The sequence below is a fragment of the Giraffa tippelskirchi genome, chromosome 10 (genome assembly GCF_054371585.1).
Source record: "Giraffa tippelskirchi isolate mGirTip1 chromosome 10, T2T-mGirTip1v1.2.pri, whole genome shotgun sequence".
Classification (NCBI taxonomy): domain Eukaryota; kingdom Metazoa; phylum Chordata; class Mammalia; order Artiodactyla; family Giraffidae; genus Giraffa; species Giraffa tippelskirchi.
Genome location: NC_137284.1, coordinates 90,467,196 through 90,493,012, shown reverse-complemented (window position 1 = coordinate 90,493,012; position 25,817 = coordinate 90,467,196). Strand labels below are relative to the sequence as shown.

Genomic DNA, 25,817 nt, shown 5'->3' with positions numbered 1-25,817 from the left:
AGCCATTTTGCTTTTTTTGCATTTCTTTTCCATGGGGATGGTCTTGATCCCTGTCTCCTGTACATTGTCACGAACCTCTGTCCATAGTTCATCAGGCACTCTATCAGATCTAGTCCCTTAAATCTATTTGTCACTTTCACTGTATAATCATAAGGGATTTGATTAAGGTCATACCTGAATGGTCTAGTGGTTTTCCCTACTTTCTTCAATTTAAGTCTGAATTTGGCAATAAGGAGTTCATGATCTGAGCCACAGTCTGCTCCTGATCTTGTTTTTGCTGACTGTATAGAGCTTCTCCATCTTTGGCTGCAAAGAATATACTCAGTTTTGGAATATTATTACATTAACTGTGTAATGGGTTTAATTTGTTAGTATTTTATTTAATATTTGTATATCTTTATTCACAATTGAGATAGATTTACAGTTTTTTCATGCTATTCTTGTCAGGTTGGGGATCAGGTTGCTGAATGAATTGGGACTATTTCCATCTCTTTCAAGCTCTCAAACAGCGTTAACAGAACAGGAATTAAATTTTTCTTAAAGTTTAAGACAAAAGACCACTTGGTTCTTGTTCAAGATAGTCACATAGGAAGATCTTGAACTCACCTCCTATGTGGACATACCAAATCTACAGCTACATATGAAACAATTTCCTGTGAACAAAATCTTGAAACTGAGCGATTCCTATACACTGGGCAAATGAGAAAACAACTCACTGGGAAACAGGTAGGAAAGGCTGAGACACTGTCACCATCAACCCCACCCCTGGTTCAGGGACACACAACTGGGAAGGAACTGACAACTCCCAGCTTCTCCCTGAGGAGCAAGGGGTTTAGGGTCCCCATCTTATGCCCCAACTTTTAAGACTTCCACCTGAGAGATGAGTCCCCCAAAACACTAGCTTTGAAAGTTAACAGGACTTGCATTCACAAGACTCACAAGGCTACAGTGAATTCAGAGAGAGTAACCTAAAGCGTTTCTACAGAATCATCGTGGCTAACCCCCAAGGACACAGGAGAGGCAAAAGACGGAAACCAACATTTTCAATGAAAGAAACCAAGAGCAAGGCTCTCCAGGGACGGGGAGGACAGGTGCCATCTCTGCACTCTCTCCCTGCCTTGCTGTAGGTCACTGGTATTTCCCAGAAAGGAGTTTGTGTATGCCTCTGGTTTGGGGCTGCCACCCAAGGGACACCCCTTGATCACCTGGCTCTGGTGGTCAGTGGGGCTTATGTTCACAGATTCAATAAGACAGTAGCAAACAAGGAAACGGTACTTAGCTGGCTGCCATTCCACAGCTTAGTAAAGAAGGTACAGACAGAAACACCCATCTTTCAGACTTCCCCCCAAAGAAGTACATTTGCATAGTTTAAAAGTTGCTACCTTAGGGTCTGGCTTCCAGTCAATCTTCACTTAGGGGTTTACTGAGAATCTCCTCTTGGGACACTGACAGCTCTTGGCACATCATCAAATACTAGGAGCTAATAAAAGTAAAACAAGCTGTTTGGACAATCACAAGTTTTGAGAAACAGCTAAGAGCTGGGGCAAGGTTGAACTATAAGGTTCATCTCCTACACAAGACCTTTAAAATGAGAAAGATGGTTGTTTCAATCTAATACATAGAAACCAACAGAGAATCAAGCCAAATGAAGAAAGAGAGGAATATGTTCTAAAGGAAAGAACAAAACAAAACATCAGAAAAAATCTTAACAAAATGCAGGTAAGTAATTTACCTGATAGAGAGTTGAAAGTAATGGTCATAAAGATGCATACCAAATTTGGGAGAATGAATGAACACAACAAGAACTTCAACAGAGGGAAAGGAAATATAAAAAAGGACTAAACAGAAGTAAGAGTTTATTCATGGCTGATTCACAATGTCGTATGGCAGAAACCAACACAACATTGAAAAACGATTATCCTCCAATTTAAAACAAATTTTTAAAAGAAGCCATAGAGCTGAAGAATGCAATAAATGAACTGAAAAAGAAGTTAGAAGGGTTCAACAGCACACTACATGAAGTAAAAAAAGGATCATGGAACTCTAAATGTAGTGAAACTCATCCAATCTGAACAGAAAAATGAAAAAAGAAAAAAGAAAAAGTGAAGATAACATCAAGTGGATCAACATTTACCTTACAGGGATCCCAAAGAGGAGAAAGAGGCAGAATATTTATTTGAAGAAATAATGGATGAAAACTTCCTTAACCTGGGGAAGGAAAACCAGATCCATAAAGCAGAGAGTTACAAACAGGAGGAACACAAGAGAACCACAAGACACATTATAATTAAAACACAAAAATTACGAGATGAGGGGAGAATTTTAAAAGCAGTAAGAGAAAAACAACTTGTTACATCCAAGGAAAACCCCCATTAGAATAACAGCAGACTTTTCAGCAGAAACCTTGAAGGCCAGAAAGGAGGAGCATCATGTATTCAAAATGCTTAAAGAACTGTCAACTAAGAATACTGTATCCAGTAAAGCTGTCCTTCATAAATGAAGGAGAGATAAAGGATTTTCCAGACAAGCAAAAACTGAAGGAATTCAACACCACTACACTGGCCTTTCCTGTGAGCTTAGTCCACTAGGTCCTATCCAACTCTTTGTGGTAGCCTGCGAGGCTCTTCTGTCCATGGGATTCTCCAGGCAAGAATACTGGAGTGGATAGCCATTCCCTTCTCCAGGGGCTCTTCCCAACCCAGGAATTTCAACCCGGGGTCTCTGTACTGCAGGCAAATTCTTTACCTTCTAAGCCACCAGGGAAGCCTTTGTTAAGGGATACACAAACTAAAAAGATGCAAACTGTGGCATCAAAAACACAGAAGTGTGTGTGTTGCAGGTGGGGAGAGTAACAATGCAGAGCTTTAGAATGCATACATTTAAACTGAAAGCTGTTGTCAACTTAAAATAGACTGTTACAACCACTACCATGAAAGTCACTCAGTCGTGTTTGACTCTTTGCAACCTCATGGACTATACAGTCCACGGAATTCTGCAGGCCAAAACACTGGAGTAGGAGCCTTTCCCTTCTTCAGGGGATCTTCCCAACTCAGAAACTGAATCCAGGTTTCCCGCATTGCAGACGGATTCTTTACCAGCTGAGTCACAAGGGAAGCCCAAGAATACTGGAGTGGGTAGCTTTTCCCTTCTCCAGCGGATCTTCCTGACCCAGGAATCAAATCAGGGTCTCCTGCATTGCAGGTGGATTCTTTACCAACTGAACTATCAGGGAAGCCCCATAAGCACTACAGGAAATTATCAAATCATAAAGGAAAATAACAACAGAAGAAGAAACGAACAAAAGAATTACCTCCTTTTGGGTTTTTATAGAAACTTCTTTACATTAGCACAACTGATTAAATTGTTGGATACTGGTGACAGATTCAACCTCCAGCCCCTCTCACCAGCTCAGAGGTCAGGGGAAAGTGGGACTGAACGTTCCAACCCTCTAATCACAAAGTTAGCTCCACTAGCAATCAGCCCCCAACCTTCAGTGCTTTCCAAAAGTCACCTCATCAACATTAAAAATCACCTTTTCCACTCACATCCCTTAGGAAATTCCAAGGGTTTTAGGAACTCTGTGCCAGAGACGGATATAAAGACCAAATATTTGTTGTTGTCATTTAGTCGCTAAGTTGTGTCTGACTCCTTTGCAATCCCATGGACTGCAGTCCACCAGCTCTCTCCATGGGATTTCTCAGGCAAGAATACTGGAGTAGGTTGCCACTTCCTTCTCCAGAGAATCTTACTGATCGAGAGATTGAACCTGCATCTTCTGCTTGGCAGGCAGATTCTTTACCACAGAGCCACCTGGGAAGCCCAAAGACCAAATACACATTTCTTATTATAAATCACAATATTACAGAAACTATATATTGTGTACAAGAGATTTACTTCAGTTTTAAAGATTCAAACACAAGACTGAAGTGAAGGTATGAAAAAAGATATTCCATGCAAATAGAAATAATAAAACAGCAGGGGCAGACATACTTATCAGACAAAACAGATTTTAAGACAAATACTATAATAAGACATAAAGAAGGTCATCATATAATGATAAAGGATTTGAACCAACGAGAGCATATAACATACGTAAATGTTCATACACCCAACATAGGAGCACATAAATTAACAAACCTGAAGTGAGAAATAGGTGGCAATACAATAATAGTAGCAGAATCAAAACCCTACTTTTGTCAATGGATAGGTCATCAAGACAGAAAATCAATGAGGAAACATTGGACACATTATACCAAATGAACTTAATATTTATAGAACATTCCATTCAAAAGCAGCAGAATACAAACTCTTCTCAATCACATGTGGAACATTCTCCAGGATAGTTCACATGTTGGCAACAAAGAAAGTCTTAATAAATTTAAGAAGACTGAAACAGTACTAAGAATTTTGTTTATGACCACAACGATATGGTCATTATCACCAGATGAAAGATGCTGGAGTAAAAGGACACGTGCCCATCTTCTCCTGTGAGAACACCAAAATAGCAACTAGCTGTTGAACAACCACTGACAGGATACTGGAACGCACCAAAAAAAAAAAAAACGATACCCCATGTCCAAGGATGAAGGTGAAGCTGCAACGGGATGGTAGGAGGGATGTAATCACGTCAAAATCAAATCCCATACCTGCAGGTAGGTGACCCACAAACTGGAGAATAATACCAAAGAAGTTCTCACACTGCTGTGAAGGTTCTAGGCCTCACATCAGACTTGCTAACTGGGATCCAGCAAAGGGAATCCCCAGGGAAACTGACTTTGAAGGATAGCAGCATTTGATTATAGAACTTCCACAGGACTGGGGGAAACAGAGACTCTTGGAGGGCACAAACAAAATCTTGTGCACATCAGAAAGAAGCGTTGACCTCACAAGAGACTGTGTCAGACCTGCCTGTGAGTGTCTGAGGGTCTCCTGCAGAGGCGTGGCTCAGAAGTGGCCTGGGTGGGAAGAAGACTCCCTGAGGGATAGGGGCACTGGCAGCAGCAGTCCAGGGAGGTGCATGTTGGTGTAAGTCCTTTTTGAAGGTTGCTAGTTAGCCCTACTGTAGACACGGTAGACTCCAGGACTGGGTCACCTCAGGACAAACAACTAACTGGGAGGAAGCACAGCCACATCCATCAGCAGAAAACTGAAATACAGATTTACTGAGCGTGGCTCTACCCAAGAGAGCAAGAGCCAGTTCTCCCCACGGCTGGTCCCTCCCTCAGGAAGCTTGCACAAGCCTCTCATCCTTATCCATCAGGGGGCAGACAGAAGAAGCAAGAACTGTAATCGAACAGTCTTCAGAATGAAAACCACAATCACAGAAAGCTAACCAAAATGATTACACTGATCATAGGCTTGTGTAACTCAATGAAGCTATGAGCCATGCCATGCAGGGCCACCCAAGACAGACGGGTCATAGTGGCGAGTTCTCACAAAATGTGGTTCACTGGAGGAGGGAATGGCAAACCACTTCAGTATTCTTGCCTCAAGAATCCCATGAACAGTATGAAAAGTCAAAAAAATACAACAGTGGAAGATGAGCCCCCAAGGTCTGTAGGTGTCCAATATGCTACTGGGAAAGAAAGCAGAAACAGCTCCAGAAAGAATGAAGAGGCTGGGCCAAAGCAGAAACAACACTCAGTTGTGGATCTGTCTGGCGGTGAAAGTAAAGTCCAAGCTGTAAAGAACAATATTGCATAAGAACCTGGAATGTTAGGTCTATAAATCAAGGTAAATTGGATGTTGTCAAGCAGAAGGTGGCAAGAGCAAACATCAACATGTTAGGAATCAATGAACTAAAATGCACAGGGATGGGCAAATTTAATTCAGATGACCATTATATCTACTACTGTGGGCAAGAACCCCTTAGAAGAAATGGAGTAGCCCTCATAGTCAACAAAAGAGTTCAAAATGCAGTACTTGGGTACAATCTCAAAAAAGACAGAATGATCCCTATTTGTTTCAAAGGCAAACCATTCAACAGCACGGTACCCAAGTCTATGCCCCAATCGCTAATGCTGAAGAAATTGATGTCAAAAGGTTCTATGAAGACCTGCAAGACTTTCCAGAACTAACACCAAAAAAAGATGTCCTTTCATCATAGGGGATTAGAATGCAAAAGTAGGAAGTCAAAAGATACCTGGGGTAACAGGCAAGTTTGACCTCGGGAGTACAACATGAAGCAGGGCAAAGGCTAACAGAGCTTTGCCAAGAGAACACACTGGCCATAGCAAACACCCTCTTCCAACAACACAAGAGATGACTCTACACGTGGACATAACCAGGTGGTCAATACCGAAATCAGACTGATTATATTCTTTGCAGCCAAATATGGAGAAGCTCAGATAATTAGCTCCTTATTGTAAAATTCAAGCTTATGTTGAAGAAAGTAGGGAAAACCATTAGACCACTCAAGTATGATCTATATCATATTCCTCATGATTATACAGTGGAGGTGATGAATAGATGCAAGGGATTAGATCTGGTAGACAGAGTGCCTGAAGAACTATGGACGGAGGTTAGTAACACTGTACAGGAGGTGGTGACCAAACCATTCCCAAGAAAAAGAAATGCAAGAAGGCAAAGTGGTTGTCTGAGAAAACCTTACAAATAGCTGAGAAAACGAGAGAAAGGCAAAGGAGAAAGGGAAAGCTACATCCAACTGAATACAGAGTTCCAGAGAACAGCAAGGAGAGATACAAAAGCCTTCTTAAGAGAATAATGCAAAGAAAGAGAGGAAAACAATAGAATGAGAAAGACTAGAGATCTCCTCAAGGAAACTGGACATACCAAGGAACATTTCACACAAAGATGGGCACAATAAAGGACAGAAACAACAAGGACCTAACAGAAGAGAAGACTAAGAAGAAGTGGCAAGAATACACAGAACTGTACAAAAAAAGGTCTTAATGACCCAGATTGGAGAAGGCGATGGCACCCTACTCCAGTACTCTTGCCTGGAAAATCCCATGGACGGAGGAGCCTGGTAGGCTACAGTCCATGGGGTCGCTAAGAGTCGGACATGACCGAGCGACTTCACTTTCACTTTCACGCATTGAAGAAGGAAATGGCAACCCACTCCAATATTCTTGCCTGGAGAATCCCAGGGACAGGGGAGCCTGGTGGGCTGCCGTCTATGGGGTCGCACAGAGTCGGACACGACTGAAGCGACTTAGCAGCAGCAGCAGCAGCAGCAATGACCCAGATAACCACAATAATGTGGTCACAAACTTATAGCCAGACATCCTGGAGTGTGAAGTCAAGTGGGTCTTAGGAAGCATTACTATGAACAAAGCTAGTGGAGGTGATGGAATTCCAGCTGAGTGAGCTATTTCAAATCCTAAAAGATGATGCTATGAAAGTGCAACATTCAATATGTCAGCAAATTTAAAAAACTCAGCAGTGGCCACAGGACTGGAAAAGGTCAGTTTTCATTCCAAGCCCAAAGAAGGGCAATGCTAAAGAATGTTCAAACTACCAGACAACTGCACTCATTTCACATGCTACCAAGGTAATACTCAAAATTCTCCAAGCTAGGCTTCAATAGTACATGAACTGAGAACTCCCAGATGTAAAAGCTGGATTTACAAAAGGCAGAAGAACCAGAGAGCAAACTGTCAAATCCAATGGATCATAGAAACAACAAGAGAATGCCAGAAAAACATCTACTTCTGCTTCATTGACTACACTAAAGCCTTTGACTGTGTGGATCACCACAAATTGTGGAAAATTCTTAAAGAGATGGGAAAACCAGACCACCTTACTGGCCTCCTGAGAAACCTGTATGCAGGTCAAGAAGCAACAGTTAGAACCAGACATGGAACAATGGACTGGTTCAAAATTGGGAAAGGAGTACGTCAAGGCTGTATATTGTCACCCTGCTTGTTTAACTTCTATACAGAGTACATCATGAGAAATGCTGGACTGGTTGAATCACAAGCTGCGATCAAAATTGCCAGGAGAAATATCAACAACATCAGATATGCAGATGCTATCACTCTAATGGCAGAGCAAAGAAGAACTAAAGAGCCTCCTGATGAAGGTGAAAGAGTGGAGTGAAAAGGCTGGCTTAAAACTCAACTTTCAAAAATCTAAGAACATGGCATCCAATCCCATCTCTTCATGGCAAATAGAGGGGGAAAAAATGGAAATAGTGACAGATTTTATTTTCTTGGGCTCTCCAAAATTGCTGAAGATGGTGACTGCAGTCATGAAATTAAAAGATGCTTGCTCCTTGAAAGAAAAGCTATGATAAATCTGGATAGTGTATTAAAAAGCAGAGACGTTACTTTGCCAACAAAGCTCCGTATAGTCAAAGCTATTGTTTTTTCAGTAGTCACATATGAATGAGATTTGGACCATAAAGAAAGCTGAAAGTGAAAGTTGCTCAGTTGTGTCTGATTCTTTGGCACCCCATGGACTACACAGTCCATGGAATTCTCCAGGCTAGAATACTGTAGTGGGTAGCCTTTCTCTTCTCCAGGGGATCTTCCCAACCCAAGGATCAAACCCAGGTTTACCCCATTGCAGGCAGATTCTTTAACAGCTGAGCCACCAGGGAAGCCCAAAGAAAGGTGACGGCTGAAGAACTGATGCTTTGGAACTGTGGTGCTAGAGAAGACTCTTGAGAGTCCCTTGGAAACCAAGGTGATCAAACCAGTCAATCCTAAAGGAAATCAGACCTGAATATTCATGGGAAGGACTGAAGCTGAAGCTCCAATACTTTGGCCACCTGATGTGAGCCAAACTCACAATGAGCCGACTCATTGGAAAAGACCCCGGGAAAGATTTGAGGGCCAGATGAGAAGTGGGTGACAGAGGATAAGGTGGTTGGATGGCATCATCGACTCAATGGACATCAGTTTGAGCAACCTCTGGGAGACAGTGAAGGACAGGGAAGCCTGGAGTGCTACAGTCCATGGGGTCCAAAGACTCAAGACACTACTGAGCGACTGAACATCGTCTACAACATGGCTGATTCACACAGATGTCTGGCATAAAACTACACAACACTGTAAACTGATTATCCTCCAATTAAAAATAAATTAAAATAAATAAAGCAATAAAATGGAAATACAACATACCAAAACACATGGGATGTACCAAAGCCAGTTCTCAGAGGGGATTTCATAGCAATAAATGCCTACATAAGAAACAAGAAAGATGTCAAACAACCTAACTTTACTACTCCTCAAGGAACCAGAGAAACAAACAACAAAGCCCATTGTTAGATGAAGGAAGAAAATAACAAATTTCTCAGCAGAAATGAATGAAACAGACAAGAAACGCAACAGAAAAGATCAATGAAATAAAGACCTGCTTTTTTTAAAAAGATAAATAAAATAAAAAAACCTTTAGCTAGGCTTACCAAGAAAGAGAGGACACAAACCAAATCAGAAAGAGGAGACATTATAACTGATATCACAGAATGCAAAGGATCATAAGAGACTACTAAGAACTATTACACACCAGTAAACTAGACAACCTAGCAGAAATAGATACATTTCTGGAAACATAAAACTCACCGAAACTGAATCATGAAGAAATGGAAAATCTGAACAGACCAATTACCAGTAAGGAAATTGAATCAGTAATCAAAAACTTGCCTTAAAAACAGAAGTTCAGGATCAGATGGATTCACTGATGAGTTCTACCAAAAATTTAAGGAAGAATGAATACAAGTCCTTCTCAAACTCTTCCAAAAAAGTAAAAGAGAACACTTTCAAACTTATTTACAAGGCCAGTATTACCCTGATACCAAACTCAGACAAAGACACCACAAGGAAAGAAAATTACAGGTCAATATACCCAGAATATAGATGCAGAAATTCTCAACAAAATATCAGCAAACACATTAAAGGATCTACACAATGATCAAGTGGAATTTATTCCTGATATGCAAGAGTGGTTCAATATCTGCAAATCAATACTGTGTTACATCACAGTAATAAAATGAAGAATAAAAATCTTATAATTATCTCAGTAGATGGAGAAAACTCCCAGTAAACTCCAGGAGTTCGTGATGGACAGGGAGGCCTGGCGTGCTGCGATTCATGGGGTCACAAAGAGTTGGACACGACTGAGCGACTGAACTGAACTGAGATGGAGAAAAAGCATTTGACAATATTTAACATTCACTCATGATAAAAACTCTCAACAGTGGGTACAGAGATAATGTTGTTGGTGGTGTTTAGTCACTAAGTCATATCTGACTCTTCCCATGGACTGGAGCCTGCAAAGCTCCTCTGTCCATGGGATTTTGCAGGCAAGAATACTGGAGTAGGTTGTCATTTCCTTCTTCAGGGGATCTTCCCTACTAAGGGATCAAACCCGCTTCTCCTGCATTGGCAGGCAGATTCTTTGCCACTGAGCCACCAAGGAAGCCCCATAGAGGGAATGTACCTCAACATAATAAAGGTCATATATGAAAAGCCCACAGCTAACATCATACTCAGCAGTGAAAAACCGAAAGCTTTCTGAGAAATGAGACAAGTATGCCCACTCTCATCACTTTTATTCAGCATAGTACTGGAAGTCCTAGCCAGGGCAACTCAACAAGAAAAATAAATAAAAGGCATCCAAATCAGAAAGCAAGAAGTAAAACTCTATTTACAGATGACACACAGAGAAAACTCTGAAGACTCCACTAAAAAACTGTTAGAACCAATAAACGGATCCAGCAAAGTTGCAAGATACAAATTCAATATTAAAAAAAAAAAAATCAGTTGTGGACTTTCCTGGTGGTCCAGTGATTGAGAGTCTGCCTGCCAATGCAGGGGACATGGGTTTGATCCTTGGTCCTGGAGGATTCCACATGCCACAGAGCAACTAAGCCTGTGTACTGCAACTACTGAAGCCCACACACTCCTAGAGCCTGTGCTCTGCAACAAGAGAAGCAATGGCAATAAGAAGCCTGTGCACTGCAACTAGAGAGTAGCCCCTGCTCACCACAACTAGAGAAAGCCTGCACAGTGCAAGGAAGACCAAGCACAGCCAAAAATAAACTAACAAATACATAAAAATTGAAAAATAAATCAGTTGCACAAAAACAAATTATAAAAAAGAGAAATTAATGGAGAAGGAAATGGCAACCCACTCCAGTATTCTTGCCTGGAAAAGTCCATGGACAGAGGAGCCTGGTGGACTGCAGTCCATGCGGTCACATGACTGAGCACGCGTGCATGAGGGTGGAGGGAGATGGGTTGGTAGCAATAAACTGGTAGAAAAAAAAAAAGAAATTAAGATAACAATCCCATTTGTAATTGCATCAAAAAGAATAAAATATCCAGGGATAAATTTAATCAAGGAGGTGACACACTTGTATACTGAAAACTATAAGACACTGATGGAAAAATGGAAGAAGATAAAAATACATGCAAAGATACTTGTGCTCAGGGGTAGGAAGATTTAGTATTGCTAAAATGTCCATACTACCCAAAGTGTGTTAGTTGCTCAGTCATGTCTAACTCTTTGCAACCCCATGGACTGTAGCCCACCAGGCTCCTCTGTCCATAGAATTCTCCAAGCAAGAATACTGGAGTGGGTTGCCATTTCCTTCTCCAGGGGATCTTCCTGACCCAGGGATCTAATCCAGGTCTCCTGCATTGCAGAAGGATACTTTACCATCTGAGCCACCAAGGAAGCAATAGCTATCAAAATTCCAATGCCAATTTTCCAGAAATAAAACAATCCCAAATCTTTATGGAACTAAAAAAGATCGCAAATAGTCAAAGTAATGTTAAGACAAAAACTGGAAACATCAGGCTTCCTGAACTCAAAATATACTACAAAGTTATAGTACTCAAAACAGTATGGTACTGGGGCGGGGGAGCGAGACACAAAGATCAACAGAATAGAACAGAGAGCCCAGAAATAAACCCTCATGTATATGATCAATTAATTTATAATAAAGGAGCCAGGAATATACCTGCAGAAAGAACAGTCTCTTCAATAAATAGTGCCTGGCAAACTAGACAGCTACAAAATAATCAAACAGACAGTGCATAATAATCAAACTGGACCATTATCTTACACAATATACAAAATCAACTCATAATGGATCAAAGCCTTGAATATAAAACCTGAAAACTTAAAACTCCTAAAAAAAATAGATGGTAAGCTTCTTAACATTGGTCTTAACATGATTTTTTGAATTTGACCAAAAATAGAAGCAACAAAGGGCTTCCCTGGTGGCTCACTGGTAAAGAATCTGCCTGTTGATGCAGGAAAAGCAGTTTTGATCACTGGGTTGGGAAGATCCGCTGAAGGAAATAACAACCTACTCCATTCTTGTCTGGAATATCTCATGGACAGAGGAGCCTGGTGGCCTATAGTCCATGGGGTCACAAAAGAGTCAGACATGACTTAGCAACTAAACAACAACAACAACAGAAGCAACAAAAGGAAAATAAACAAGTGGAATTAACATTAAAAAATCTTCTGTACAGCAAAGGAAGCCATTAACAAAATGAAAAGGCAATCTATGAAACTGGAGAAAATATTTGCAAATCATGTATCTGATAAATAGTTAACATCTAAAATATACTTAAAATCCTCATGCAACTCAGTAAGAAAAAACAAAAGGAAGCAATCTGATTACAAAATGGGCAGAGGCTCTGAATGGATCATTTCTGAAAGACATTCAAACGACCAAGAAGTACATTTAAAGGGATTCAACATCATTAATCTTCAGGGAAATGCAAACCAAAACCACAGTTACCTATCACTTCATACCTGTCAGAATGGCTTTCCTCAAAGGAAAAACACATGCTGGTGAGGATGTAAAGAAAAGAGAATGCTTGCGCACTGTTGGTGGGAAAGCAAATTTCCAACCACTATGGAAAATATGGAGGTTCCTCAAAAAATTAAAAATAGAACTATCACATGATCTAGCAATTCCACTTCATGATTCCATAAAACCTCTACCTTGAAAAGATATCTGCACCCCAAAGTTCACTACAGCATTATTTACAATAATCAAGATAGGGAAACAACCTATGTGTCAACTGATGGATGAATACATACAGAAAACATGGTAACACACTCACTCACACACACACTCGCACATGCATACAATGGCATGTGATTCAGCCAAAAGAAAGATGGAAATTCTGCCACTGTGACAACATGGATGGACCCTGAGGGCATGATGTTCAGTGAAATAAGTCAAACAAATGAAAGACAAGTACAGAATGATCTCACTTTGATGTGGAATATAAAAAAAATATTCTTAACTCAAAGAAACAGAGAGTGTCATGGTGGTTGCCAGGGGCTGAGGGATGAAGGAAATGGGAAGATTTTGGTCAAAGGGTACAAACTTCCAGTTATAAGGGCAATAAGTACTTACAGTAATAAACAGCTTGGTGACTATAATTAATAATACTGTGTTGTATACTTGAAAGTTGCTAAGAGAATAAATCTTAAAAGCTCTCATTAGAAGAAAATTTGTGGTGATGGATGTCAACTAAACTTATGGAGATCATTTTGCAATTCATACAAATTTCAAATCATTTTGCTATTTATCTAACACTAATACAATGTTTATTTCAATTAAAAAAAAAAAGATCACCATGCAAAAATATAAGGATGATGCTGACAAAATGGGCATTTCTTAAATCTTCTTCAAAGGAAAAAAAAGTATAGCTTCAGGAAGGGACTGTGAACAACTTATTTTGTTAAGCTGTCTGACCATGGTAATGGTGATTTGGGGAAGTAGTAAGACTTCGTCAGTTTCGTCTTTTTCAGTAAGTACAAGAGAGTAGGCATCTGGGTTCAGGTTACCTGACTAAATACTTATACAGAAATATCTTTGACACAAAGACAACAAATAAGCTTTGGCAGCAAGAATAAGTACAAATCTTTTAAAAAATGGATTCTTTTCCTCTTGTGCCAGAAGGGAAAGGAACCTTTTTCCTACTCCCTTTTTTGCAAAGATTTCCTTGAGCAAACTTCTAACTGTAAATCCTTTGTCCCTTTGGTATGAATGTACATCTTTTAAAAAGCTAAGCCTCTTGCTGGTTTACAACCTAAGAAAGTCCTTCTCAGTGGCTTTGATGTCATCTGTTTGAAGTGTAAAAATCAAGGAAGGAGTCCCTATCTCCTTAACCATTTGAGTCTGAGCTTGGTACTTAGTTCTATGTTGTGACTACATGGTTATCAGGAAACTGAGAAGTCTTATTTTTTCCTCTATATAAAAGTAATTAGCTAACACAAACACCATCTCAACTACCAGTGAATTTAGAATGAACCACGTGTAGCAAAGGGTTCAGTTAAGTCCTCTTAAGGACAAATTACTGTTTATCATGAGGGTATGTACATAATATGAAATAGGTTACACCTGCATAGATACTTAAAGGGGTGATAATTCAGTCTTTGCAATCCCACTAGCAGACTGCTCCTGATGCGTGTAGCAATCTGGTTAAATGCTTATTTGATAATAAAGCTATTTAGTTCTTTCCCACATTTGTAGAGAGGAATTTCTTAGTTGGCAGATTTTATTTTTTAATAATTTCTGTAACAACTCCCATGACCTGAAATATCCCCTCAGAACATCAGCAAATTGTTAGAATCTTGAAAGGACCAATCAACTTTTGGACCCAAACTTGATCATGCACTTGTCCGCCAGGAGGGTTGTCCTGCATACAGACAAGCGTTCTAATTTGATATACACAGCTATATCTGTATCTCCTGTCTCGCAAACTTTGCATATACATAGACCATGGTGACTTCAAAGTACCTCCTCTCAGAGCTGCCCCTCAGGTGTCCCTTCTTCCAGGCTAACCGCATGCAGAATTTCATCTATCGCTGCAGGCCGGGCAACACCCGACGCACACTCAGGAGAAACCCTCTGGTAACAGAAAGGTCAGGAGCAAGATTTAACGCGAAAAGCAATCAACACACTTCTGGGAAACTTAATCCTCCTCTGCGCCACCAGACTTGGGCAAGAAAGTTACAGCAATTTCCCATCCTGATATTTTGAAAAAAAGAAATGGAGGTAGGGAACCGAACCCTACACTCATCCAATTAAGAGGAAGATCCGCCTTTTGCACCTGTGCTTCCCGACTGCGCCCTTCTCACCAGCCTCCCTCCCCGGCTGGGCTTCTTCTTTAATCCCAGCACAGGGAAGCTATAGAGAAGGAAATGGCAACACACTCCAGTACTCTTGCCTGGAGAATTCCGTGGACAGAGGAGCCTTGCGGGCTGCTGTCCATTGGGTCGCACAGTGTCGGACACGACTGAAGCGACTTAGCGTGCATGCATGCATTGGAGAAGGAAATGGCAACCCACTCCAGTATTCCTGCCTGGAGAATCCCAGGGACAGAGGAGCCTGGTGGGCTGCCGTCTGTGGGGTCGCAGAGTCGGACACGACTGAAGCGACTTAGCAACAGCAGCAGCAGGGAAGCCAAGAGCTTCCAAGCAAACGCATTAAAGGATCATACACAATGACGGGGAGCTTTTTCAACCTCTCATCCAGGGAAAGCCCCAGTCCCAGTCCCCGCCACATGCCGGGGACACCGTGGCCTCACCTGCGGACGGCGAGGGGCGTAGCCGAAGCTGGCGGCCGCCTTGTCTCCGGCCCCGCGTCAGCTTGTAGAAGCAGTAGCAGGCGCCGGCCGCGAGGACCAGGCCCACCGCCACCCAGCCCACGTCCCGGGCGCCGCCCATGCTACCTCTGGGGCCGCGCACAGCGCTGGGCCCGGCGCGGGAGTGTCCGAAGCCAGCGGGTGCAGGCGCCGCCGCCGCCCGGGATTACGCCGCGGGGGAAAGGAAATGGGGGACTGAGCTCCGCCTCTCAGAAACCGCCCCGCTGAAAAGTGAAAGAGTCCACTCAGCCTGTACGCTTCCTGGCTGCTTCCTGAAGAATGGGCGGGGCACGGCTGGAGACGACCTAGACTGGGTGAAGCGCTGCAAGCACTGCATGTCCCAAGAGCACACGCCGGGGGCCGCCCCGGACGCCCGGAGGCGGGTCGCCGCCCCGGCCGGAGGCCCGCCTCTCTTCCGGGCAGGGCACTGAGGGCGCGAGGCTACGCAATGCCTGGCCCCTCCTTCCACGCCGCGCGGTTGCCGTGGCAACGCCGGGACGCGCTGGCCCCTAGCTCGGGAGTGGCTCTTGCTGCTCCGGGCGTGGGGAGGGCCAGCGAGCAGCGCAGGATTTCAGTAGGGCCTCAGGTCATGGCCTCGCTGCGTCGGGCCAGCCCCAGGCTGAGGAAATACTTCAGGGAGAACTACATTCCTCAGGTCTGCGAGGTACTGGAGCCACGTGGCGGCGGAGTTAGAAGAGGGAGGAATGGGCAGAGAATTCCCAGAGGAGGGACTGGAGTTTGGCGAAGAGAGGAAGTGGAGGTTAAGAGGAGCGAAAAGGGAAGAGATGGAATCAGCTTTGGACTGGACGGCGGTCTGGGCTGAACATACAGATCAGAGAGTTGAAGACAGAGGGGTGATGGTGGCTGAAAGGGGAGGAATGAGTGACATCTCCCAGGGAGAAAGGGGGAAGGGCCTCAGGACAGAAACCCCAAACTCCAACTTTTAAGGTCTGGACAAGAGGAACTAAGGACTAGAGGAGTGAGAATGAAATGCCTTGGAGATAGAGGAGGAAAAGCAGGGGAGTATGGCTTTATGAAGAAAGTAGGCAATAGTGTCACCTAAGATAAAGACTTGAAAAGTTGTAGTGGATTTGGCCCAAGGTAAGTGTGGGTTTTCAATGGAGTGATGAAGGCAGAAAATAGATTGAGGCTAGCTGAGGACTGGAAACTGAGATCTTTAGATAGAAGGTGGTCAGCCTTTGCGGAGGAGGCAATGGCACCCGACTCCAGTATTCTTGCCTGGAGAATTCCAGGGACGGGGGAGCCTGGTGGGCTGCCGTCTATGGGGTCGCACAGAGTCGGACACGACTGAAGCGACTTAGCAGCAGCAGCAGTTAGGAAGCCAATAAAATTATCTTCTGGTGACTTCCATTTTCTCTACAAATATGAGGTGAAGTGTTTGTCAAGAATGAGGATGTTTGGGAGGGGATGGCGGTTGTAAAAGGGGTTTTGAGTAGTTAAGTTATTCAGACAAGGAGGGAGAGTTAGAAGTTCAGGGAAGGAAAGAGAAGGAGGGTGAGGCAGTGTTGAGAGCCCAGCTAGGGGAGTAACTCCTAAGCAAGTGGGAGGGCAATTAAGTACAGCCCCCTCCTTTTGGGATGGTAATTTTCAAATATTTATTAAAATGTTAAATATGAATACCCTTTAACCAAGCATTTCCATTTCTGAGGATCCACTTTAGAGACATACTTGCACATGTAACCAGAAGGATGTACAAGTATATTCATTGTAACAGTGTCACATAGTGAACATAGTAAATAAGTGTAAACAAGGGAATGGGATATTATGTAGAACAATATGTACCTGTGCCTTAAGACAAAAATGCAAATTGCCTAACAAAGTGTCTACTAAAATCTAGCTACCTATCTGACTTCATATTTGTATGCGTATGTGTATATGTATGTAAGTGTTTTTATATGTGTGTATATATATATATGACAATAATACATGCATAGAATATATGGCAAACTATTAACAGCAAATGTTTTGGGGGATAGTTTTAGGGGAGAACTCTAATCTTTTACTCCATATACATCTGTATGGTTTTAATTTTTTTTATGATTGAGTTTCATTCATGTTTTACCTCTATACAATTATACTTGAAAATGTGTAGAAAGCTTGCTACGTATCTTCCCAGTTGCATGATTTTCTCAAGCAGCACTCAGTAAATCAGACCTAAGTACTCAAATAAGAGTTGATTTCATCCAGGATAGGAGTTTGCAACACATATATAATGGAAGGGCAGTGGGGAGGGAGCTAAGCTTTTGAGAGTGCCTAAAGTGATGGGCCTAGAACTCTAAGGACTGGGTGGGATATGAGAACAAGACATAATACTGATATGTGGGTAGAAAGTGGAAGTTTGTAAAAGGTGAATAAAAAAGGGTAGAGAGAGTATTTGAGTGAGGGGGCTGGAAACGGAGGAGGTGGGGCCCAGAAAGTAGAATGTTTGCACAATTATCTCTCAGAATCATCTTTTTTTCTATTAAACCTTTTTCTTGGTTAGATATATTAACACGTGACTACATAGTGCACAATTTCAAACTTTTATAAAGAAAATGAATTTTAGTGTCCATGGGGAGAATCTGAAAAATCTGTGGGTCATCTATTTTTCCTTTTTGAAACCATTTTTGTACTATCATCAATGCAAGTAGGCCTGGATGGGGTGAAACGATGCTCACACCCAGAGCTGGGGAGGAAGACGGAGCCTCTTCAAAGGACATAATACAGTCATCCCTCAGTATTCTCAGCTTTGGTTCCAGGACCCCCATGGATACTAAAGTCTGTGCACAGTATTTACATACAACATACATCCATCTTACTGTATAAATCACCTCTAAATAAATCATCTCTAGATCACTTATAGTACCTAATCCAGTATAAATGCCATGTAAATAACTGCCTGCACATAGAAAATTGAAGTTTTGCTTTTTGAAACAATGGAATTTTTCCCCAGTCATTTTGGACCCACATTTGGTTAACTCCATGAATGAAGAACCTGCAGGTACAGGGCTGACTGTATTTGTGATTCAGTAGGAAGCCATTCTGAGTCATAGCTATGTCCAAGTTGGCCATGGAACAGGTAGCACAAGTGGACTTGAGTTGAGGATCAGGGAAGTTGTAACCTCTCCTCACCTTCCTCTCCACTTGCCATAAAACTGCCCAGCTGCTGGAGGCACCCCTGGTTCCTCCTCTGGATGAGAACACCTCTTCCACACCAGCCTACCACCCTGCTTTGCCCCCAGAGAAAGGAAGCCCTTAGAAGTGCTCCCCACTGCCTAAGACAATATTATTCTGAGGAGTCCTTCACTTACCTCTGCTACCACGTTACCAGCAGGTGCAAGAAAGCATCATATACCTACCTTAACCTGGTTACCTGCTTTCTTTGCATCTATTCACCTGATCCAGTTTTCCATGCCTAGCACTCTTCTAAAACCCATCTTCTGCAAGTTTTGAAATACATCATCTTTCATCACAGATTCCCATGTATATTTAACCTCTTCTGAACTCCACCTACCTGTTCTGAATAAAACCTGGCTGTCTCCTTAGGATATCATTTCCCTGCCAACTTTTGAATAGAGGCTGATTTTTTTTTCTTTTAATCCTGCTTGATTCACTGGGCTTACTTAATCAGTTGATTCATATTTTTCGTCTGTTTTAGAGAATTTTTGATCATTTTCAAATTTTGCTTCTAATTCTCTCTTCTTCTGGGACTCCTGTCATAAAGATGTTAGCTTTTTCTTTTTTTTTTAACTTGGTTCTATCCCTCTTTTGTTCTTTTCTGTTTTTTCCCCATTCTCTTTTCCCTCTGTGCTTAAGTTTGGATAGTTTTCATTGATTGTCTTCAAGTTTACAGATTCTGTTTTATGCTGAGTCTAGTCTACTGTTAAGTACATCAAATGAGTTCTTACTTTCAGATAGTGTATTTTTCAGTTCTAGAATGTCCATTTGATTTTTTATACATTCCAATTAAAATCCTGCATCTTTTCATCCTTTTTGTCTATCATTTCCTGTTTTCTTTAACATGTTAATTATTATTAATTTAAAATCATTGTTAACATGAACAACTTTGAATTAACTTATTTATTAGAAAATAGTTATTAAAATAGAATAAATGTTCTTTATTCAAATTACTGGTGTGATTTCTGTCATCCTAACTGGATCCTGACTGATACAGAAGGCTTAACTGGAAGGCTACACAAGGGAGCTTTCTGGGGAGTTGGAAAATGACTGAGATTTAAGTGTATCCATTGTCAGAATTATACAACTAGGATTTGTGCATTTGAATTCATGTAGATTTTACCTAAAATATTATAATAGAGAACAGGTGGAAAATGGGGAAACATATAATCTAGATGAAAATAATGTTATGTTGATTTAACCCAAAGAATCACACAAATCACAGAATGGTGACAACTGTTGAAACTGGGTGATGGGCACATAGGGGTTCATTGTTTACTTTATATATGTTTGAAATTTTCCATAATAAAATGTTAAAAGATAGTCATGGCTGCGTGTTTTCTATCTTAATATATGTAGCTAGGGATGGATGGAATGACAAGCTTGATCTGGCTGTACAGTCATTTATTGTTTGTTTTCTATATCAGTTATTCATTGCTATGTAACACAACCACAAAACTTCATGGCCTAAAAGAACATGAAGCATTTAGTGTGCTTAAAAATCTGAAATTCTTGCAAGGATTTCTAGGGAAAGCTTGTCCCTGCTCTATGTGATACCATCTAGGGTGGATCAGCAAGGTGTTAAAGATCCACTTTTAAGATGGTTCATTCACATGCCTGGCAAGTTGGTGCCAGAGGTTGACTGGAAGTTAGGTTAGGTCTGTGAACCAGGAGGCTTGGTTCCTCCATGTGCCTCTCCATGGGCTTCTTGCACTTCCTCACAGTATGGGGGCTCAATTCTAAGAGCAAGTGTCCCCAGAGAGAACTAAGTAGAAGTTATATCATCATTTATGACCTAGGCTTGGAAGTCAACATAACATTATTTTCACCTTGATTCAAGAGGAGGGAACATAGACCCCACTTCTTAATGGGAAGTGTATCAAAGTCACAATCCAAAAAGAGTTCATGGGATGGGAGATATTGTAATGGCCATTTTGGGAAATATAATCAGATACACCCAACTTGTTCATACAAGAAGAATCTGGGATCAAGTTGAATCTCCAAGTATTATCTGAACAAAGATGTAGTTTACTATCATCCAGCAAGTGGGTTCAACCCTTCTGTAAATATCCCTTCTCCTTTCTTTTCTATGTTCCTCAGGTGCAGATGTATACTGGACATTAACAAGTTGCCTACACAACATCTACTTCCCTCTTCCTAATATTTCTTACATTCTTATTCCATAACTACCTCTTCCCCACATAGCCTGGGTGCTTCAGGGAAGCTGATTATCCTTATCTCTGGGGTTGGACCCTGATTGACTTATGGCAACTAGCACATTCAGGTTCCCCTGGTCATAATGTTTGTGACTATGGCGGGTGGTAGCAAGGATCATGGGGGAGGGCAAGATGTGATCTAAACCAGTTTAGATCAGGTTGCTGGTTGGAATGCTGGGACACAGATATAGCATCTCTGGATGTTTGTGGGGAAGCATGCAGCCCTGGGAGCCATTGCCAATTCTCTTGAGTCCACATGGGAAGATGGTTTGAGGGTGAAAGAAGGTAGAGTTGGAAAATGGAAAGAAATCAGGTCTCTTGTGCCATCAGTAAGTCACTGGATTAAATTCACCCTGCAGCAGGATCCCTTTAGAATTTCTAGTGTAGGACCCAATAAACTCCATGTTTAGTTGACATTTATAACTGAAACCTAAAGCATCTGAAGCAACGCAAAGGAATTATATTAATATTTTATTTTGAGATTGCCTAGGTTTGACTCTTGGTGTTGCCAATTACTAATTGTGTAAGTCTGAGCAAGTTTCTAAATCTCTCTGACTCGGTTTTCTTTGTAGTAAGATTCCAGATGAATGAGACAGGCCCTCACTTTCTAGAGTAGGAGAAAGCGATTGTGAAAGGGAAGACTGGGAAAAGAAAACCACAAAATGTGTCCTGAGGCAAATTAAGTTCAGGAAAGAATATATGGATAAGGCGAGGATCTGGAGATTGGGGAGTCCTTTATATGATTCACTCTCACATACCCCTTGGAAAGCCTTTGTGGGCTTCTAGAGATTTGCACACAAGCTTAAAGACTGCTGGATTTTATGTTCAATTCAAGTTAGTCAGGTTCCTTTCTTTTTTTTAAACAACAGATTAGGATCCTTTTTTTTCTTGGACGAGATGGCAAGAGTGGTCAGCTAAGAAGGGTACATTAGACCATTTTTCATCAGCAAACATTTGCTAGGCATCTATCCTGTGCTGGTAGAAAAACACCTCAACAGCTTCAACTACTTGCAGCTATGACTCTGAAGCTGTCTCTAGCTCAAAGTTTCTCCTTAGTACTCTGTGCATTTATCCATTTCAGTGTCCTACAGACACATTAAAGAAGTAAAAAGAAATAGGTGACATTAGATTCTCTACAAACCAATCTATCCAGAACGTAATCATTTTAATATGGACTCATATTGACTCAATATAAAATCATATTGTCTTCAAAACTGAGTGTGTACTTTACACTTGGAGCACATGTCAGTTTGGACAAGCCACATCTGAAGTGTTCAATCGTTCAGTCGCTCAGTTGTGTCTGACTCAATAGCAGCATGAAATTAATAGCTGCCCCATTAGACAGTGCACGTTGAGAATATATTAACATATTTAATAAGCCAGAGAAAATTAGCTTTGACCCAGAAATGATCATTGTGTCTCTGAGAAGGTTGTTGTTTTCACGGGCACCTAGTTTCTGTAACTTTAGCAAGAGTCTGAGTAGCACATGGAGGGTGAAGTGGCTGTCTAGTCAGGCTGGTCACTTGCAATGTGTCACAGATGAGACAGTTGTTCTCACATGCACCAGAGCAAATAGATACCTATTTTCAAATCTTCAGGAATCATAATGATTAGTATTTACTGTGGAAATGAACAAAGTGATAACAACATTCTGTAGACTGAATGTTTCTCCCCAAAATTCATATGTTAAAACCCAATCTCCAATGTGATGGTATTAGGAGGTGTGGCCTTTGGGAGGTGATTAGATCATGAGGGTGGAGCCCTCATGGATGGAGTATGAGTCCTTGTAATGAAGACTCCAGAGAGTTCCACTGATCCTTCCATCACATGAGGGCACGGTCAGAAGATGGCCATCTATGAAGTGCTGCTCACCAGACACAGAATCTTCCTGCACTTTGATCCTGGATTTCCCAGTCTCTAGAACTGTGAGGAATATGTTTCTGTTGCTTATTAGTCATCCAGTCTATGGTGTTCTGTTATAAGATTCCAAATGGACTAAAACAGAGAATAAGTCATGGACTAAATGTTGCCATGGCTTGTCTTAAACCACAAAAGCCTTTAAACCCTTAGCTGAGAAAGACTCCAGGCGAGACTTCTGGGGATATGAGTAGGGATTCAACAAGTGGTCCTGCTATCTTTCTGAATTTACCATCCCTTTGAGATTCTCTCTTTGGTTACTATTGTATCTTGCATCCCTATCTAAATGAAGGACATATCAAACGTATAGAAAATCGTGGGTGGCTAGTGTCTTAGATGTCTTGGGCTGCTAAAATAAAATGTCATACACTGGGTGGCTTAAATAACAAAAAATTGTTTTCTCAGTTCTGAAGGCTGAAAGTCTATGATCATGGTGCCAACATGGCTGAGTTCTGGTGATGGTTCTCCTCCTAGCTTGCAGATGGCTGCCTTCTCACCATGTCCTGACTGAGCAGAGAAAGAGCAAATTTCTCTGGTGTCTCTTTATATGAGGGTGCTAATCCCATTGTGAGGATCCTACCCTCATGACCTCATCTAAACCTTATTATTTCCCAAAGGCCCAGTCTCCAAATACCATTACATTGAGGATTAGAGTTTCAATATATTAATTTTTCAGTGACATGATTCATTCTATAGCAGTTGGGAAACGTAAGAAAACTAACTCCACTGACAAAAATGAAATATAGATAAAACAAAGTCTTTTCCTCAAATCGACAAAACTAAAAATGTTTTGATTCTCAGAGTTGGCAAGGTGAAATGGACACTTCCACTGGCTACTAATGAAAGTATAAACTGATAATATCTTCTTAGAAAAGCAATTTTGAGAAATGTATGAAGAGGTTCAAAATACACATTTTGATTCTATATTCTATTTCTAAGGAAATAGAGTGAAGATATATACGTTATCATTTGCAGTGAAAATTAATATGTATATCATATAATTTTTAATAATGGGAAAAAGAAACAACTTAAATGTCCAATCATTTTGAAATTTTTTAACATTTATGGTACACTTTTTATGCAATAGATTATCTACCAATCTCAATACATGATGTCTTGAATTTTTGGTGGCATGGAAAAATGTTCACAATATAATAACTAGCCAGGAATTTTAAAAAAGAGAAATAATTTATATATTATGATCCTAATTTTAATTTTGTAAAAAATATATGTATTAAGGAAAGACTAAAATTAAAATTTTTATTAGAGGTTATTTCTGGTTGTCCGGATGGTGGTTGATTTTTATTTTCTTTGTATTTTTCAATTTTCTAAATTACATCTAATATGTACCATTTTTATAATCAGAAAGTTCCTATATTAAAACAAAATAATGAAAACAGGCTTATGTGTAGGAAACTGTGCTTCCTTTTTTTTTGCTTTCCCATACTATTATCAAGTGAATTTTATTGGTGGAGAATCAGAAAAACATACACAGCAAGCATAGGAAGCATAAAAACACTAATTGCTGGGAAGTGCTGGCTTTTCATCCAAGGAAGTCCGGAAGTCAGGAGGGCTAGCCAGTTCGCAGGCCTTTGTCTGGTCTCCTTGGGATGAGTATCCTTTTCCTCTGGCCAGCTGGGGTCTCCTGGACACCCTCTTCCCTAGATGGGCTAGCCTCTGTTCCAGCTTACGATGGCACTTTCATAAAACCCTCTCACTCTGGTTTCAGGTAGGCCTGTGTGTGGCTGATTGCACACTGATAGGTTTCCAAAGGTTTTTTTTATTTTTATGTTTTTAGCAGAATCCTAGTTCTAAGAACTCCTGTAGGGTATGCTCTTGAGGTTAACAAAGAGCTTTGCTTTTCCCATTTATACCCATCCAGAGACATCTGAGAGCAACTCTGCTTTCATCTGGATTATATTCGGGGATTCTCATGAGTTTAGATTTTTTTAAAGATTTTTCTCTTTCTGATTTAAAAAATAAATTTGAAACCACTGTGATCAATCACAGGAAATAATCTCTGCCTTCATGGTTCATATCTTCCGTGTTGCAGCAAGCTAGTGTTTTCCCTCATAGACCATTAGCATCTAGCACAGCTTTCATGCAACCTAGATGTATTTGTTTATACAACAGAAATAAACAGAGAGACCTTTTTCAGACCTTGGAGCCAAATATTTTTTAACTTTAATTTCAGATTTGAAATAAAGGAACTAAATGATCAAAGATTTGGGGATTCAGACAATAAAATATTTACTTTCTATATATTATTCTAAGATTTGGCAAAAGTATACTTTAGAAATTCAAAGCTTAAAAAAAGCTGCATACATGTCAACACTGAGAGCCTGCACCTCAATATAATTGTAGGGAAACTGAATATTGCCTTCTAATTCTTCACTCTCACTATATTCATCATTTCTTTCTCTCTGAGAACTTTGAAATACACATCCTACCACTGTTGAAATCTCCTTCCTTGGAGATATTCCTTTCAAAAGATATTTGTATTTTAAAAAACTATCACCAAGCTAGGAGTCCATACAATGAAGCCCTGTTGGCAGACTATCAAAAGTAGGTCATCAAAAGTATTTAGAAATCTATTTCTCCTTCAGTTTTCTACAACTAGGCAGAAGTCAGCACACTGTCTACAAACAAGGCCTGCCCCATAAGGACCAAAGACGGGCAAGATATTAAGGTATAATATAGTGTCTACAAAACTATTAAACAGCTACATACAGAGACTATATCTGAGAGTGAAAAAGGGTTAGCTCAGATTTCGGTTTAACATGTAAGAAAGATTAAAGGAATTTGCAAAACTAGATCTGCCCAGCAGAGGGCATGTTTAAGTTACAAATCATGGTTTTTATGCAAAATTTTCCATTTTTAGAAATAAATACTTCTTAAAAATTTTTATGCAGTTTTTATACTT

At 40.8% G+C, this 25,817-nt stretch overlaps 2 protein-coding genes across 23 annotated transcripts in view; one reads left to right on the top strand and one right to left on the bottom strand.

Moving 5' to 3' along the window:
- The window catches only part of ARMC10 (armadillo repeat containing 10), a 68,963-nt gene extending 53,194 nt beyond the window's left edge, over window positions 1-15,769 (bottom strand). For both annotated transcript variants that reach the window (XM_081535820.1, XM_081535821.1), the window contains exon 1: window positions 15,528-15,769. In XM_081535820.1, coding sequence (XP_081391946.1) covers window positions 15,528-15,666 — 139 coding nt within the window. In that variant the 5' untranslated portion in view covers window positions 15,667-15,769. The remainder of the gene's footprint in view (window positions 1-15,527) is intronic.
- A 303-nt stretch (window positions 15,770-16,072) lies between these two features.
- The window catches only part of FBXL13 (F-box and leucine rich repeat protein 13), a 215,269-nt gene continuing 205,524 nt past the window's right edge, over window positions 16,073-25,817 (top strand). For 14 of the 21 annotated variants that reach the window (XR_014067183.1, XR_014067182.1, XM_081535702.1 and 11 more), the window contains exon 1: window positions 16,073-16,248. Coding sequence is in view for 17 of the 21 variants with exons in the window: in XM_081535693.1 (XP_081391819.1) it covers window positions 16,174-16,248 (75 nt within the window). In the remaining 4 variants the exon portion in view is untranslated. The remainder of the gene's footprint in view (window positions 16,249-25,817) is intronic. The other 7 variants (XR_014067184.1, XM_081535697.1, XM_081535696.1 and 4 more) reach the window with 1 other exon arrangement.